At 29.2% G+C, this 19,755-nt stretch overlaps 1 protein-coding gene across 2 annotated transcripts in view; it reads left to right on the top strand.

Annotated features, from left to right (window-relative positions):
* The window catches only part of LOC107452510 (uncharacterized), a 120,218-nt gene that overhangs the window by 87,307 nt on the left and 13,156 nt on the right, over positions 1-19,755 (top strand). For both annotated transcript variants that reach the window (XM_071187592.1, XM_071187593.1), the window contains 6 exons: positions 1,378-1,515; positions 2,738-2,798; positions 4,281-4,332; positions 6,474-6,570; positions 15,177-15,257; positions 18,178-18,370. In XM_071187592.1, the coding sequence (XP_071043693.1) occupies positions 1,378-1,515; positions 2,738-2,798; positions 4,281-4,332; positions 6,474-6,570; positions 15,177-15,257; positions 18,178-18,370 (622 nt within the window). The remainder of the gene's footprint in view (positions 1-1,377; positions 1,516-2,737; positions 2,799-4,280; positions 4,333-6,473; positions 6,571-15,176; positions 15,258-18,177; positions 18,371-19,755) is intronic.

Here is a 19,755-nt window from a genome sequence, read left to right as displayed (position 1 = left end):
TTCAAGAGCAGTGGCGAAAAATAGACAAGATAACATTAAAAAAGCTGATTGATCGGATGCCTCGAGTGTGTGCTGCAGTTATAAAAGCGCGGGGAGGATATTTTGAAGAAAGCAAAATATGATCTAAAATATTTTTTCATTATTACATTTTTGTTTTCAAATTTTTTCTGAGAAAAATACGAAAAAATAAATTTCAAAATATTAAATTGTAAACGTTGATTCTTATTTCATTATTATATTTTCCAAAAAAAAAAGTTAAAATTGTTATAATAAATTATGAAATAATATTATCGAGAAATATTAAATTTTAATTTATTTTAATTAAAAAATTTTCATATCATATTATAATTACACTAAAATTCATTATAATTGCTGAAAAATCATTAAATTCTGGAGAAAAAAAAACTTTTTTTTTATTTGACAATTACTTCGTCAAAAAACATGTTTTTTTGGAATTTTTTTTTTTAAATGAAAGATAAAAGTCCAAATTTTTCAATGGTATAATAAAAATTAACAATATCTAACCCCTTGTGCCCGTACATCGCGTCAAACTTCACAAAAAATTAATACAATTTTCTATTGTTTAGAGTGTAATTGTACATAGTTGCAAAATATATTAATTAAAAACAATTAGAGAACATAAAAGTAGAGATTTTAAGCTTCAAAATGAGCTAAAGCAGAAGCATTTTAGATCATTTTTAAATAAGTTATGACACTTTGAATTTTGCCTCTTGAATTTTGTTTCTAGGTGTACTGATACTTTTGAGCAGTACTGTACATTTCAAAATCTAGTCTTGTTTTCTCAACTTCATTTTTTGTCTCAAACTTAAAGCCTAGCTTAAGCCTATGACTTTATTTATTTTACTTTATTTATTTATTAATTTGCCAGTATATTTTACATATAAAATATTATGTGACTTTCGAATGGAGGGGGCGATAAAAAGGTATTGTGCCCCGGGCACGAGTTAAGCTCGCTACGCCACTGATCAGATATATACATCTCATAAAATATATTGCAGTTTGAAATCAAAATGTATGCCACTAAGAGCACAAGAATATAATTTTTCAAGAAAGAATTTTCTAAAATACTTAAAGTTTCAAAATGGTTTTACAATTCTCAAAAAAGTACTAAAATGTCATACAAGTTTGCTTTAGCCCCAGTATATCTCTGGCTTTAGGAAAAGTGTAGCTGATTTAAATTTTAAAGAAATAATATGGTGTCACTCATTTTTAATGACATTGTTAATATTAATTTTTATTTCATAATTTTTATTCATTTTACATAAAATTTACTAATATTTTTTTTAACTAATAGAATGTTTCTTGTTTTCTGGAGTGTTATAAGCCAATTATTTAATCAATTTATTTATTATTTAGAAAGGCCACTTTATTGTTTTAAGGTGCATAAATGAAGATGATGTAGACACCTGGTTTGATGCCTTTAGCAGTCAATGTACTGAAGACTTTATGAATACCTACACAAGTCCTTGTCCTCATCCTATATCTATTAATAAGGTAAAATTTGCACATTTTTAATGTTATGCTAGAAGAATTTTGCATTTGTCTATAATTTTAAGAGGGTCACATTAGCTGCAACATATTTGCTAATCAGTATTNTTTAAATAACTTTGTTTATTCTTCTTCTTCTTTTTTTTATTCTTTTTTTTTTTTTGCTAATAGTTACTTGCTTCAGAAGTCGTTGAAAATAATATTCAGGATGTTCAGTAATCTCTGCCCCTTAATATATATTTTTAGGATCCTTATCAAACAAAAGAAGAAAAAAAGAAATATGCACATTACGCATGCCAATATATTTAAGCAAGAAAAAACAAATATATTTTTAATATCTAACAAATCCCTACTGAGGATAGTGAAATTAAGAAGATCAACACATGTTGGATTGCCAAAAGAAACTAAGAAGTGGTTTAGCAATATCAATCTGATTGGGCAATGAAGCTAGTTTTGATACTTTTAATCTTAAATAAAGCTTTTCAAAAATGTTATAGATTTTGCTACAACCTTTGGCAATATAAACAGAGAATGTTTATGGAAAACTTTGAAAATCTATGGATTCCCTGAAAAACTAATATCAACTATTAAAAATATATGCAAAGAAAGCAAGGGCAAGAACAATAAGAAATAATAATATTAGGTATGTGTAAAGGAATTATACAATAGACAGTTTTGCATTAGAATTTCTGTTAGGCAGGGACCTTTGTTATCAGAAAATCTGTGCAATATTTTGTATTTTTTTAGTTTAGAGACATTTTATTTTTAGTGGCAATTCTAAGTATTTTTGTTTATTAAATATGGTGTATTGGTAGTTTTGTAAATGTAATTGTTGAAAATAGCATACAACTTATTCCATTTTAATATTTTGATGGGGGGAAAAAATGGAAAATTTCTTTATTTTTATCATACAAAATTTTTTGATGAATTCAGATTAAAGTTAATTGTAAATGTATTTTTCCTTTTTCCCTTTTCATTGAAATCTCTCTTACAACGTTTTAGTTATACTTAAAAGAATGTAATGACCTTCTAAAACTTATTGCAACCAGTAAAGTGTTACTTTTTTGGTAAATGTTTGGTAAAGTTAATACATGTTTTGTAATGTAATTATGATAATTCAAGTCAAATGCTTTCAAACTTTTTATACTCATATAACTGATGTAAACATATTATAAAACTCATAAAATATGTTTCAGATAGAAACTTACTATTTAATTATTGATTTTAGAAAGTCGTCGTTATTGATCTTGGAAGCAGTTCTATTCGTGCTGGTATTCTTAAGTCTAGTCGTAAGTTTTCTTTTCTAAAACTTCAAAAATATCCAATTTTGTTTCCAAATAAAATATTAGTATTAGTCAGAAATATGTTTTTGGTCTTCTTTAAGTGTTTTTGAAATTATTGAAATAGTTTCATAAAAGGTTTAAGTGATTTTTTGAAATAAAATTTTACGAATGTAATGAAAATAAATGTGTTGAAATTTAGTATACATACTTATCTATTTATTTATTATAAAGAGAAAATTTATGAAAATGATGGTGAACTGAAAATTTAACTTTATCTAAAAATTAAATTTTAGTTTGAACTCAATTATATGTTAATTTTCTGCACAATATTTATTAAACTTTATCCCTTCTCTAATTTTATTGATTGAGATCTGTATTCTGAGCAGGTAGTAAAAAATGTTAGTAATAAGTAGCTTTAGGACATTCAAACACTCATGAAACATTTACTATAATTTTAGACGTGAATGATCATACTCATGTAGAACCTTCCGTGATGCATAGAAAAAAATGCAGCAATAACTACCTGTAAAGCACCAGACACTAGCAAGTTGTTGCATTTGGAATCAATCATTTGTCAAAGTCTAAATAAATGTTTAATTTATATGAACACCTCCATGACTTGATTTCTGTTCTCAAATTTTTTAATCCTGTTGTGTTAAGTACAAGGATCAAAATAATTAGAAGAAGAAAGGAATTTTCAGGAGAGAAAAGGAATTGAAGACATTTAATGTCTCATTTCAACTTGTGGGGTCTCATAATTTGTGTCATCCAGATGAAAAATCAAAAGTTTCCTCCGTCTGAAATACTTCACAAGAGCAGTATCATTTTCTCTCCTTTCCTTGCAAAGATAATGGTAAAAGGAGAATGATTGACTCTTTAGTAATGAAATAGCTAAACAATATTTTTAGTTATGGATATAGCAAAATATTTTCATGCTTTAAAAAAAATGGTGGTAAGATACATACATTTTTTTTTCTATTTTGGGATTAAAAAATAATTTTCTTTATATTTAGAAAACGTTGTGTCTGGTTCGAAGAGATTAAAAATAACATTTGGGGGGCATAAATGACTATCCACGTCCGATTACAAGAATGTCCGCTTTGGGGAGAGGATACATAATGGTTTGTTCATAGAGGATTCACAGGCAATTAAAAAATGTCTGTAATGAGATACGTTTATTTTGTAATAGTGTACGTAATGTGTGGTTTCACTGTTCTATAAAAGTTCCAGTGCTACTGAAATGACGAGAAAGACTTTAATTACTTAACATTTTGAATGACTTTATTGTTTATCAACAACATTCTCACCTCTATGATAGTAAAACTATTAAAATAATATTTTAACTTTACTTAAACCAAGGATTTTATGAATAATTGTTATTTTATATTTAGATTTTTAAGAAATGGATTCATGTTTAAAATGTTGAATGACATAAAAGTAAGAATTAATTATTTAATTAAAATTTCAACAATATTCTTTTTATTGCAGCTTCCCTTCCACAGCTGTTTTTCCCTACTGTTTGTGCAATCAACAAAAAAAGGTATGAATACCTATCCTACAAGGTTTATTTTTATAATAAATATTTAAGCAAGAGAATGCTGAAATAAAATTATAAAAGGAAGTAAATTTTAAAAGTTCTATTTTGCATGTACATATTAATGCTATAAAGAAATATTTTAATTCCATTTCATTTAATACTTAATAACAATAATTATTTTTAATCAGATTTAGTGTTTAAGTTTGATGATAGAATATATAACAGTAAAGGTGACATTCATGGTGCTTTGGGATAACAAGATAACTAACATTTTCAACTTTATCAGAAAATGAAGAATGAAAATTAAAAATCATAATTTGGGAAAAGATATTTGATAATTATTATTTAACTATCTTATTTAGGTTTGATAAATTTACTTATTAGATACTAATATTCTGAAACTAATCTGAATCAAAATTTAGTTTACTTAAATCAATTTTTGTTTTAAGTAGTTTATAATTTTCTTTTTCTCTGTTTGTCAAAAAAAAATTCAGTTAGTTCATTTTTTTAAATAGTTCCACTTAAATGGTTTTGCTTTTTATTAGTCCAACAGTGGACTGCTTGTAAGTCACGGTTCCCAGTAAATCACCAAAGTCAAGCACCATTGGCTGTGATCAGTGAGTAACCACATTGCTCACCCTGCAAAGGGTATGAGAATGCATGGTATCTGTCCTCATTAAACTGTTCCAACGTAAAGTATTCGGCATAATGCATAGTTTGTCAGTCTACCTAGGCAAGGGGAGCCATTCCCTTTGCAGAGGATCAAAATTGTCTTGGCATGTCTTTGGAATATCCTCATGGATGTTTCCCAAATCGTCACCAATAGCCCATTTAGCATCTCTAGTGCGATGTCAATACTGATTTTTATTTTAACTACTAATACTGGTTTTTATTTTAATTCAATTTTTGAATAATTTTACAGTGGTGGCTGTATAAATTAATAATTATAGATAGAGGGATTTAGTTAATCACTTAGTTTATTATTTAAAATTTAGTTCACTGGAGAAGTTGAAAAGAATTTAATTAGTGATTTTGTGTTTCAGTTAATTTGTTAGTTACTTACATAGCTTGTTGATTAATGCTTTTAGTAATTTATTTAATCAGAGGTTTTGTTAAATTAGTTAGATTTAGTTATTTACAAGCAATTTAGTGATCTAGTCAGTTATAGATTTAGTGATCTAAAGTTCTAGTTATTATTTTGTTAGTCTGTGATCTACTATCTAATAAGTTAGTAATAAATTTAGTTAGTGTTTTAGCTATTGATAGTATTGAGTGATTCAATTAGCGACTAAGTGTTTCCTTTATGTATTAGTATTTTGTTGATTCAATAAGTGTGAATTATTAAGATAGTCATTCTGCGAGGCTATTATTTAGAGATTCAATCGGTAACTTAGTGATTTAGATTATATATTAATCATCCCCTTTTAGGCAGTAATTTATTGATTTAGTTAATGCTTTAGTGATTCAATTAATGTTTAGTGATACATTTATTGATTTAGTGCTTTTAATGAGTTAATCAAAAAGTATTTGCTAATTAACTACTGCAGTAATTAAATAAATTGTTGAGACTACAATTGTTATTTGTGTTCTGTCAAAATAATGATACACAGAACAAAAATTTCAAACATTGAAAACCAGTTGAACAAATTTTAGATGATAATAAATTAATTTTTAGATTCAGCAATGTTTATACATTTCACATGGTGCAAAATAGATAGTCTTCATTTTTGAGGAGATCAGATCACTTCTCAAAAAATTTTGATTTCTGAACATTTCCATTTAGTTCCTTGATCTGTATATAAAACTACATAATTTTTGAAAATTAATTCCTAATTTTATTTTTAAAAAAATCTCTTAAAACAAAATTCTTTGTTTCATAAATTTTATTTGAAATAAACGCTTCTTACTCAAGATTTCAAATGTAGCATCTGTGTCAACTCCAAAGAGAAACAAGGAAATTTTTCTACATTATTTTTGAAAGAAAGAAGTTATACATTTTAACACCACAAAATTATTTTTTATATTTTGAAAGAATTTTAGTTCAAGAACAAATAACAGGTCGTCAACTATTTTAGAACTTATTGGTTCATAGAAAAAGGAAAGAAATCAGGATTGCTACTCTAATATATTTTCTTTATTTACAGTCAGAAAAAAATATTTGGTTGTGGAGCTTTAAACCCAGATATCCGAAAAGACAGTTATTTAAAATTTCTTCTTCATCCATCAGCTAAAGTTGCAAAGGTAAAGCTTAAAATACATTTAATTACGGTTTTTCTTCCTTTTATTACTGTTTGTTTCTATGTAAGCAGAGTTTTACGTAAGTTTTATGTGAGCAGTTTGTTTTTTATGTTAAACAGAAATATATATGAAATATGGACAGAAAGCCTCAATGCATGATATAAACCTCAAAACGTAATCTAGTTAATTGTATGTCATTAACTTTTGATATATTAATTATTCTCAAACATAAACTCTACACTCATGTCCAAGAGTGAAGGAACAAAAACAATTTTGCAAAACACTAAAAAAATTCTATACTGAATTAAGTAAAGAGACAGAGATCTTCAAACTATGTAAGATAGTTCAGAAGAGCTGCTAGTTCTTTTTATAGTTAATAACGCTTGCCCACAAAGGTCTATGCTGATTGAGAAAGACCTTGAAGCTGGAAATATTTAGAGAATGGTCAAATCTTCAGTTCTGAATCTCGAAAAAAAACTGCAGATTGCGAATTGCGAAGAAATTTCAGATTTTTCCCTATACTGAACCACATATTTTTTCTGATATGTCTTTCTTTGTTTTTTACAAAACTCGACAGTATCTTTTTTCTTTAAAGAACTTAAAAGACTTTACCCAATAATTAAGCATGAGTCATGAGATCACAAGAAATGAAGCAACATACCTAGGTGAAGGCTGAAACTGGACTAAATATTTTATTATAGTAAAGAGGTTATATTAAAGACAACACTGCTGCCATCGATGTACAACAATATAAACTAACTCTTTCAACACTCCCACTTTAGTTTACATTTTTGGGAATACTAAAAGAAAATCACAAATGTGCAGAAAAAATAAAAAATAAATCATATCAGTCCCATTAATTTTTCACAATGTTCATGCCTAGTTCTATTAACAGTTTTTGTTAAATAGTCCACATTTATATTTATCATATTCACTCCCACTGTCCGAAGCAGTCCTTCTCCTTTTTGGTGCGTTTTCTTCTTCACTTTGACTATTGTCAGATGTAATTCTCCTCTTGTTAATTCACTATCTGAAACAATTTTTCTGTTCTTGCTTGGCCTGTCTTCATCACTCTGTATGCCATCACTTGCTCCTTTTCTTCTTTTAGATTTTTCATTACCACTGTCAGAATTTTCACTTCCACTATCAGAAGCAACTTTCCTCTTTTTAGGCCCACTGTCTTCATCACTTTGAATAATATCGCCAGCACTTGCTTTCCTTTTTCGTTTAGACTTTTCTTTTCCACTGTCAGACTCCTCACTTGATGAAATAGTTGCTTTAGAAACGATTATACTCCCTTGTTTGGATTCTCTATCTTTCTTACGCATTCGTCTTTTACCACCTTCTCCTTCATCATCAAGTTTCACGATCATCTTGTGGCACACGTCTTCTCTGTCAGAGCCTGAAGCCTTTGCTTCTTCATCTGATTGTTCCTTATTAGAATATTCATCATCTGATTGTGCCTTATTAGAACCACCTTCATTGTCAGATTGGGTTTGTTTAGGTTAATGGACCCTTCTGATCTATTACATTCTATTTCAATCCCTAAACAATAATTTAAATCTTTCATTTCAAATCTTTTACTTAGTTGCTTTTTTGCTAAATTTTTAAGCCTTACTGAGCTGCTAAAAATTAATAAATAATCTGCATAAATAGCTACAATTACAAGTTCTTTATCACTTAGTTTAATATACACACAACTATCAAAATAACTTTGCCTAAATCCCATTTCAACTAAGCCTTCTTCTAATGTCAGATACCAAGGCCTGACACTTTGCTTTAAGCCATCTAGAGCTTTATTAAGAACTTTCCCATCTAAATTTTGTTCATAATACTCACTAAACCCATCTGGAATTTTCATGTATATTTCTTCATTTAGTGTCCCTTGAACAAAAGCCGTAACAGCATCCATTTGATCGATTTCCCGATCATAAATAGCTGCATAAGCCAACAAACTTAATGTTACATAATGAACTACTGAGGAGAACGTTTCTGTATAATCTATTCCTTTGATCCGGGAGAAACGCTTAGCTACTAAACGGGTTTTGTACCTTTCAATATCTCCATTCACATTATGTTTCAATTTGAATACCCATTTGCAATCAACAATGTTTTTATTTTTAGGCTTATTTACTATGTCCCAAGTTTTGTTTTTAATGTGACCCGCTATTGTTTCACATAAAGATCCTCTTCAATGCCTAGCAGTAATACCATTGAGTGTCTCATCAATAGTATTAGGTTCAGAAAGAAGTTCATTTATTGCCAGTAAAGCATCGGCAAAGCAAATAGGATCTAAGTTTAGCATTTGCAAATCTGGCATACTATTGGTATCAAAATTTTGATAACGAACAGGAAGTTTAACTGTTCTTCCTATAGGTGTCAGTTTCGGCATGTCATTGTCTACGGTTATATTATTACTGTCATCATTATTTACAAAATTGCCTCTATTTAAGCCATTAATGTCATCCCGACCTGAGTTAATATCATTTCGGAAATTTAATTCATTATCACCCCTGCTAACATTATCATCATTTTGGAATTTATCTGATGTGTCGTCAAAATCAACAATGCTCTCACAGAATAAAGAGTCATCACTGAACTCTGGTGAACTTTTGTCACTGTTATTGTCATGATACATATCATGTTCCAAAAAATGTACATCTCGGGCTACAACAATTTTACAATTAGTTGGATCAATTAGACGATAGCCCTTCCTATCCTTACAATACCCAACAAACATTAACTCTCTAGCTTTCATATCCCATTTTAAACGCTTCTGTTTGGGAATATGAGCAAAAGCCCGACACCCAAACACCCTTAAGTATTTCAAGTTTGGCTTTTCACCACTCCATTTCTCAAAAGGTGTCATGTCTGGAACCGCAATGGTTGGAGATATATTTTTACAATGAGCTGCTGTTTCAACTGCTTCAGCCCAACATTCCTGGCCAAGGTGGGCATCCACCAACATAGACCGAGCTCGCTCAACGAGTGTTCTGTTGTTACGTTCTGCAACCCCCATTTGCTCCGGTGTATAAGGGATAGACTTTTGATGCTGAATCCCTGTGGAAGCAAGAAAACTATCCATCTCATTATTAACATACTCCGTCCCATTATCAGAGCGTAAAACCTTAATAGGTGTGCCAGTTTGTCTTTCTACATATGACTGAAAGTCTTTGAATTTATAAAGTAAACAAAAGTCATTCGTGATAAATCATCTATGAAACTTATAAAGTACCGAGAACCACCTATTGATAAAACACTCATGGGTCATGGGTCCACAGAGGTCACTATGCACTAAGCCTAACAAGACTTTTGCTCGTTTAGCCTTACCCTTAGGAAATGGTTGTTTATGCATTTTACCTTTAATGCATGGTATACAATCATTAATTTTCCCATTAAAAGAGAAACCCTCAACCATATCTTGCAATCTAACCATCCCTCCTTCACTTAAATGACCTATTTTCTTATGCAATATTTCATTTGATGAGTTTTGAGCAGTAATTAAAGTCATATCATTATGAATATCTAAAGAATATAATCTATCGCTTACACCTGTTCCGTTAGCTACTAAATTATCACCCTTATGAACAAAACATCTTTCCCCTGTAAAGGTAGTAACCATCCCAAAAGTTTTGTTTAAATACTTAATAGATAACAAGTTAGCAGTTAGTTTTGGAACATGCAATACATTATTAAAACTTACTTTTGCTTTCTCCCCATTTCTAGATAAAAGAAAACTAACACTCCCTTCCCCCTCAACTTCTATAACAGAGCTGCCTGTTTTAATTTGACTAATACTTGCAGTTTGATAATCTGTTATCAATTCTTTATATGGGGTCATATGGAACGAAGCACAAGAATCCATGTACCAAACATTAGGATTTGGATTAGAATTTGCAACATAGATACCTGCTACATAAGCTTCTTCCTTCATTGGAGTCTTACTAGAAGTAGGCTTTACATTACCCTTTTTGTTAAATTTATCATGCACATTTTTCTGGCGTGGGAGTCTTTGAGAATCTATACATTTATGCCCAAACAAATTACATTTGAAGCATTTCCCCTTAAACTTATTCCTGCCTTTAAACTTCTCATTAAGGAAAGCTTGATCCAAATTCCCATCAGAATTAGGTTTATCATCCTCGGCCATTAATCTAGTTTTAACGTTATCAACAGTTATCTCTTCCCCACAATTTTTCAAAGCCATAATAAGGGGTTCAAATCTATCAGGTAAGTTAGCTAAAATTATTCCAGCTATTAATTCCTCATCTGCTTTAACTCCTGTTCATTTTAATTGCTGATATGCTGAAATTACTTTATGAAGGTAGTCACACATGTCTTTACAATCTGTGTACTTAGTAAACTGCTGTTTGTAGAAAATGCAACACCATGAAAGAATCATCAGAATCAAATGAAATTTAATGCAGAAACGNAATGCGATAAGATAAGTCCCTCAAATCATTAAAAATTGTTTCAGTAACCCCTTCAACTATGTATGACAAAGCTTTGGTATCTAAAGCTGCATCTTCCCTTTTTCCTTCAACATAATCCCATAAATCTCTTTTAATTAAGTGCATTCTCAAGGCAAACTTCCAATCAGCATTATTTGCCCTCCCAGTTAATTTTTTATGGCTGAAAGAACCTTCTCCCCCTGGCATGATTATTTCTCTTTGTTAACTTTAAATTAAACTATCAGAAATATAACTATAAAATAACAAATTTTCTATTAAAACATAGTTAAATTAAATTAGTTACAAGGTTTAAAAAGAAAAAACAACAACATTTATTTAAGTGTTAAGCATTTAAGCCTAACCATGTGTTAACACATGCTACCATAATTTATCTATCTTTAATTCTAAAATTTATCAAAAAATTTAAAAATAAATACAGTTGAGAACCGATTATCCGGAACGATCGGGACTATCGCTATTCTGGATAACTGATTTTTCCGGTTTTCTGAATCGCTACAAAAAGCCGTTTTTTTAGTGTTAAACCCAAGTAAAAAAAATAAATATTTGGAAATAATCTTAAAAATAAGAAAAAACGATGAGGTAATACACTAATGATTATTTCTGAAATGATGGTAAGGTAAACATCTTTAAAAAAAGAAAGTAAAATCCTATGAGGAAAAAAAAAATTTTAGAAATTGCTGGAAAATTTATCGAATTTCGTTCCGGTTTTTTGGTTTTCCGGTTTTCTGATTTCCGGATAACGGGTTCTGTACTGTATATTAAACTTAATAAATGTTAGCTATAAATTTCTTGGACCATCCTGGGCCCATAACCAAAAGACTTAACCCAATAATTAAGCATGAGATCACAAGAAATGAAGCAACATACCTAGGTGAAGGCTGAAACTGGACTAAATATTTTATTATAGTAAAGAGGTTATACTAAAGACAACACTGCTGCCATCTATGTCAGCATTTGTGATGCCATCTATGTATAACAATGTAAACTAACTCTTTCAACAGAACTTATTTTCAAGATCCTTTCTCTCCATTAGACAACAACGAAAACAATCCAGGTCCAGGCTGCAACAAAACAACTGTGATAAACTTGCTGGTTCGACTGTAATGCGTTGAGAATTGTGATGTATCCCATGAAAAAATGAAAGGCCATCTGATGTTAAACGAAACAAATAGTAATTGTTTTGAGAACACAATAAAATACTCGTAAATCTCAGTTTCAAGAGCTTAGCGAAAAAAACATTGATAAAATAATTTCAATACAATATTTAATTCAGTTATAATAGTCTAGGAAACAATTCAAGCACCACAAGCATTGCTAGTTTTGCACAATTCATCATCTCCAGCAAATTATTTACATGGTCAGGAATTTAGCTGAGTTCTGTTCTGATATTCTGCTCTAGGCTGGCAAAGCAAGGGCATGAGAGAAGCAAGAGAAGGTTGGAGTTTTCTTTTTTTTTAAATAATTTACATAACTTTAATGTGATAAAAATTCTATTTCAATAAACAGCAGTTGATTTACTTGCTAATTTTAAGAAATGCAAATTACTCAAAATTAAAAAGCACTCATGTTACCGGCAACGACCCTGCTATCTAGTACCATGCCACACAGTTACCACAAGAGGTAAATAATGACAACCCATTAATGTAAATAAAGCATAACATCAGTGGATTGACAAATTTGATTTTGTTGGGATGATGAAGCAGGCTTAAAGAAATAACCCTTTTAATGGATAGCAGATTTTATCAAATGAGTTAAAATTAAATCAAAAAAGGGTAGTTGCCATTCCATGCTGATATATTTTAAAACTGCAAGAAAGAATAAGATCGAGAAATTAAATAAATTAAAACAAGAAAAACAAGATAAATTAAAACAAGAAAAGTTTAGGAACTTCAAAAATACCGTAAGCTTTAAATGCTGCACTGGTGAGGTGACAGAAAACTAATTTTAAATTACTTGTTCTTCAATCACATTGCAAATAATTTGCCTCTTTTTAAAAGGGTTTTAAAATTTTCTATGCCAAAATAATTTAAAAACTTTGGCACTTAATGCACAGTTCTTTGGCTTAAGCAAACTGACTATTTTATTTTTTATCATTATTATTGAACATCAGATATATTTGTTATTTTAAACATGGCCCAAAAGATGTAGAACAAATACTGGGACAAGTACTATTGAGTTAAGTACAGAAAGAAAACTTATGCATGACTATGATACAAAACTTACACAAAAACTTATACATGAGAAAACTGATATTATATATTACTATTAGCATTGTGATTAATGTAGGAAGAGAGCAGTCACCAACAAAACTCATACATGATTAACATATGGTTAGCACTTCACAATGGCTGGATGCAGTATAGAAAAATAACAACAAATATCTAAAAATATATAGCCTTAAACACAAAATAATAATGAATAAATATCAAAAGGTATGAAAATATAATAACATAAAAAGTCATTTAATAATTAAACTCAGAAACTAGGGTGTAAACACAAGTATCCAAATAAAAACTGTTTCAGAAAAAAAGATTATATAATAGACTCAAAAACTCAGGCTAACTTTAAATATAAATATTAGCATCCACAAGAAAAAATGCAGAAATTTGTGGTAATGATTAATCTTTAAAAAATCATCTTTTTAGATCTTTTTGAATTTTTCTTTTTTATGTAGTACAGTATAGCCATTTTAAGAGGAGACTCCCAACTCACCCAAGATATCATCCTGCTTTTAAACGAAATAACCGCGGCCCAAAGAACTTGTATCCTTCAATGGATACCAGCACACGTCAATATCGCTGGTAACGAGAAAGCTGATATCCTGGCCAAGGAGGTCCGAGATAACTCCCAATTTTTCAACAGCCTGACCCTAACTGATGCAAATGCGATAGCCAGCCGCAGACTACTTTCTACTACCTCTCTGAAGCACTCCATCCCTGCCCTAAACTGCGATCTAGCCATTTCCACAACCATAGATAGATTGAGGATTAAACACTTTAAGGGAATGAAAATATCTACTGATGGCCATCGAAGCTACAGAAGCATCGACATCGAACTCTCCATGTCTTTGATTGCCCAGCCATACTGGCGAAGCTCACCAGGATCAATCTAGATCCCCCGCAGCAACTCCTCTATTCCATAGAGACTTTTGATGTGGCCAAGGCTATTTTAGATACTTTTGGACAAATTTAATTTTCCTTTCACTACTGGACAAGACAACAACATAGTAATTTACAAGAGCTGTCATACATTATTTTTTTTAAAATGCAACATAGAAAAATAAAATACCACAAGGAATGTCAGTTTAGTTATATCAGTTCAAAGTACATGAGGTAGAATTACTTAGTACATAAAGGGTATATAAAAAAAGATTTCTCCTTTGTCATGAAAAAGATTTATTGCAAAATAGCAACAAAAAAAATCAATAGAAAGAATAAAAAGGTTGCAGTCTGGCACAATATTAAAACTTACAATCAGTTTCTGGCAAAGTAGAGTCATGAAATTCTTAAACTGAAAAAAACAGGTATATTTTTTTCATTTATTTTAGCCATTTTTCGTGACTTATTACTGTTTTATAGTAAAGCCATAATTTAACATTTTTTATAATCAACATGTTTTCAAACTAATGTGCATATTTTTAAACACATTTAAATAACAATAAATATTCACTGTAAAACCAATCTGTTCTTACCTAGCTTTAGATAAAATTATCAACTCTCAGGTTGATTTCAGAGAAATTATAGACAATGAAAATTTTCTATTTTGACACAGAAATTATCATTTTAAAAAAAAATTTATCAAAAAATGGGCTTTAAATATAATGTAAATAAAAATGTTAAAGGCATTTAAAAAAATACTACTAAGATGAGAAACATAAGAAAAGAATGAATAAAACTACAAAAAAGTAGAAAATTAAAAGTTTTGACCTAAACGAGTAGTAAACTTCCCTTTGTAAAATCAAATCATTTCATCAAATCATAATGTACAATTAGTTTAATTTTATGTTTAGATAATTATTAAAGCAGAAAGTAAAGTATATTATTATATAATATGTTTTGATCTATTTTGAAACATCGGTGAAATTTTCTTCCTTTTGTAAGCATTATTGATTTTTATTTTTCTTCTTTTAATCGTCAGTATAGCATTGATACTTCCTTGTTACTGGATCTATTGAAGTATATATTTCAAGAACTAAACATTTATCCTGAAGATTATAAGGTAAGATCTGAAAAATAAATTTTAAGTATGTTATTAATATTACTAAGGTGCAATAAAAAATATTCAGAAATTTTAAATATTTTAAGCTAAATACAAAGTAAAATATTTAGAATCCAAACACTAATAAGTTTTAACCCCTTATGGGAAGTGAAATAATGTAACATTTGTTTTCATAACTTATTATAGTAAAACAAAATTACAAAAATTATGCAACTCTATTTATTTTTGAACATACATTTATAATCAAAATCATAATACAAGGATAAAACAACTAATATATTGCATCCCAAAATAATGGAGAAAGCATACAAAATATAAAAAAGGAGTTTTATGTTTGGTTTTATACTTTAATTCTTATAATACTTACGTATAACATAAAATATCATAGAAAAATTTGTATATTTATTTAACTTTAAGTAGGTAGGTAATTTATTTATGTCGTACTAGAGCTGCACAATGCGCTATTGGCCACAGTTTGGGAAGAATCCCTGAGGAGGATCTAAAGACATTCCATCGCAGATTTGATCCTCTGAAAAAGGCATGGCTCCCATGCTTAGGTATCCCAGCAACCTGAATGCAAATTTTAGCAATTTACGATTGAGCAGAAGGAGGACTGATACTTTGCATCCTCGGTCCCTAAGCAGACTGATCAAAGTGGTTACCCACCTGCTTACTCACCACAGCCAGTGATGCTTGACTTTGGTGTTCTACTGGGAGCCGTGTCTTTATGATCAGTCCACTGCAGGACTTATTTAGTTTTAGAAAAATGAAAAATATAAATACCTAATAACTTTCTAACTGCCCCAAAACGACAGAATGTCATATATTTTCATTAAAAATTGTTCAACTGGTAAGTCATTAAATGTCACAAAACTACTATTTTAATAAAAAGAAATTAAAATATTATTCAGCAATTTTAAGATGAGAATATTAGTTTTTAATGAACTTTCATCATGTAGTAAAAATATGTATTTAACATTAAAATTGCAAAAGGCTTGTTTAAACAGAAAAAGAATAGAGTACATAACCAGAAACAGAATTATATTTGCAGGAGAGAGTCTAAAGTGTCCTGGAAATGCAGCATATTTAAAATAATTAAATGCTTAGTAAGTAAATAAAAAAATTTTAATGTTGTTGACATATGCTATTTATTGTTGTTGTTGACGTATGCCATTTAGGCAAAGAGGGTGGGATTGTTCTTGTTTTCCAGTGGCGCCATCTATGGCCGAGAATTAGACTTTCGCCGCACCTATATGTCACACCAGTTTAAAGGGCAGATCCATTCATTCATCCACAAATCGTAATTTTGACCTGAATCAGAGAACGATCAATCTCCAATTCAGTACCCCCAGAGCATACCTGCCAACTTTTACGCATTTGGCGTAAAATTTTATTTTCATATTTAAAGTGGTAGTAAATATATACTATTTTTTCTTTTATAAACTTATATTTTAAATGATTTTGATCACCACTATTCTTAAAAAAATTAAGTAAATATATATATAAAAATGTGTTACCATCAAGGTTGAAGACTAAGGCTTCTTCAAATACGACGTATTTTTCTGCTTAAAATTTAAATTTTAATTCCATTGTAATACCACTGGGGAAAATCATAATGAAAGAAATTAAAAGTTGGCAGGTATGCCAGAGGTATTGATTTGTTATGGGAACATGGAGGACTTTGAGACTCGACAGATTTAGCGTGCATTAGTCACCATTTACTACATGGGGAGTCTTCGGCCGCAGGGATCAAACCCACGACCTCTTGGACAGGGGCCCAGTGCCCTACCCACCAGGCTATCCCGACCAATTATTAACATTAATATATCAGTTTTATTTAAAAAATATTTATTATGTATTAACATTAATAAAAATAAATGTCTTTTAACTAAAACTGATTGATAAATTTTATAAACGACATTAAAAAATTATCTTTAAATTAACATGAAATTGCTCCTAAACAAAGAAAATCCTGAGATGAAATGGGTTACTTTTAAAAAATTTATTTACACAAATTACTTATATGACTTTGCTTGTAAGCAGACCTTCTGAGGAGAGAAATTTTCAATGGTTTTTGTTTCTTTAATTGGCTTTTGCTAAACTCTCTTTTTAAACTAGAGAGTTTTTTTTAATGTTTAATTGTTGTCAAGTTAAAACAAAATTATAATAATCCTTAAATAAAAAGAATAAATTATCCAATGATTTTCAAGTAAAAATTTTGTATATTTTAATAGCAGACATTTTTTGAACTTTTTCACTTGTGGAACATCATAACATGCAGGGTATTTTAATTTTATAATGACCTCTCTTTATATGTATTTTTGAAATCCTTGTTCAAAATGAAGTGAAAAATTGGTTCCTTGGAGGATGCATGTTAATAAGACACTAAGATGTTATCATAATCTGACAAATTCTTATTCATGAAAGATGAAAGTCGGATTAAAACATCAAAACCTGCTTGATTGTCATATAAATGGCATGAAAGATAAAGTTGGTTCAAACAATTCCCATTTATATTTTCTCAGTTTTCTTCAGCAAACAAACAGTTTTTAATTTCTTTAATCTCACCTTTCTAGTTACATAAATTCACTAATATTTTTTCTTGCTTAAACATTAATTTTTCAACCCTCTAAGTATCAATTCTTTTATCTCATTTCTGACAAGAATTTTCAAAATATATATTGAAGTCAATGATAATGAAACACTCTGCATAGGTTTTGGTAAATTTAAGTTGTTCTGTGAGGTATATATTTATCAAAACTTAAATGTCTTTTTTCTAAAAGAAAATGTCATGTTTTAAAAAATTCTATATGAAAGGTGGTAAAATTAAAGTAAATAAGAATAATTGAAAGGACAATAAATAGAAGCAATGATAATGACAATTCATTTGCTATACATTTAATTCATATTTTTCTTCCAGGTACAGCTTAGTATGCCTCGGAACTTAAATTTTCAAACCAAACTGAAAATTGCTCACATATTGCTGGATGATTTTCAAGTTGAAGGTCTTAATCTAACTCATCAAGCTATACTCTCGCTTCATGCCTACAATTCAAAATCTGGAATAGTTGTTGATATTGGTGACAGACTGGATGTGATTCCAATAATAGAAGGTCTGTATTTCAAACTATAATTAGATTTTGCAACGTCTCTCTTAATACACAAAATTAACCTTATTACAGACTGGCTGATGTGTGGCATTATAAATATGTGTATAGAGAACAACTGGTATCAAATTAAAATGCAAGTTGCATTTAGTTTAAAATTAAATATGTATCTTTTTGTGAATCAAACATAAAATTAATTTTTTTTTCTTTTTTGCATCATATGAATATTTTTTTTTTGTGCTTCAGGTAAATATTTATAATCTGTATTATTTCCCTATAAAATGTAATTTAACTATACACCACTTTCAAAGAATAGTTAGACTGGCATTCACTTGAAATTTTACTTTTTTAAAAATTTAACTCATAATGCAAGCAAATCTATAATTAAATGTGCCTGCAATGAAAGAACTATACTTCCTAAGAACTTTTGGTTGGAGATTTTTCTCCAATATTCAAAGTGGTAGCAAAATATAAATTTAGCATTTTATTTTCAGTTTAATAAATTTTGATTTTAAATGATTTTAACTACCATAATTTATAAATAATACAGAATATGCATAATACCCACTAACCAAATAAACACCTATCTAAAATCTGGTAAATTTTAAAAGTTATATATTTCTTCGCTATTCATTATTCACTGACTCATATTTCACTAACACTTTAAATTTTGTGAGAAACTAGAAGTTCTAAGTTGCCATGTATGAAGAACAGACTTAAATAAGTAAGTTTTTTAACATAATTTTTAATGTGAGTAAAAATTTCATCATTAGCTCTTAAGTTATTCATGAGTTCCATTTTTATCTTTTTTTCACACTATACTATAAGTAACGTTTTGATTAAAAAAATGTTAAATTCAGTTTCCATGACAAAACATCTTCATATTTCTTTTTAATGGTTCCTTGGTAAAATTATTTTGTTTCTTACTGTGCATTTTTTAATCATGATACAAAAAGAAATGAGTGAATAACTGATTGAACATAAACTTTAGAGACAGAGCAGAGACTTAAACTTTAGAGACTTAGCAGCTACAAACAAAATGAAAGGAAAAGGTAAGGAAATTAGAACATATTCGTGCTAAAAAAACATTTGCAAAATTAAAGGGAAGAAAAATGGGGAAACAAACAAAAGGGAGAATAGATCATTAGGGTTTCAGGGTAGTGTAATTAATATTTATGCTGAGAAGATATTGGTGACTGATTAAATGTAGAGCCAAACTGCACATGTAACTTGATGTAAGGAAATAATTGCTATGAAATAAATTTGATGAAAAAATAAAAGTTGAGATAAATTAAAAGGCAAAGATAATAACAAACAGTTGTAAAAGGAAAAAAGAAACTCATGATAATCATGAAATAAAATCCTCTTATTTTATAAAAAGAAAACAGTGA

The sequence above is a fragment of the Parasteatoda tepidariorum genome, chromosome X1 (genome assembly GCF_043381705.1).
Source record: "Parasteatoda tepidariorum isolate YZ-2023 chromosome X1, CAS_Ptep_4.0, whole genome shotgun sequence".
Taxonomy (NCBI): Eukaryota; Metazoa; Arthropoda; class Arachnida; order Araneae; family Theridiidae; genus Parasteatoda; species Parasteatoda tepidariorum.
This window is presented reverse-complemented; position numbering and strand designations above follow the sequence as displayed.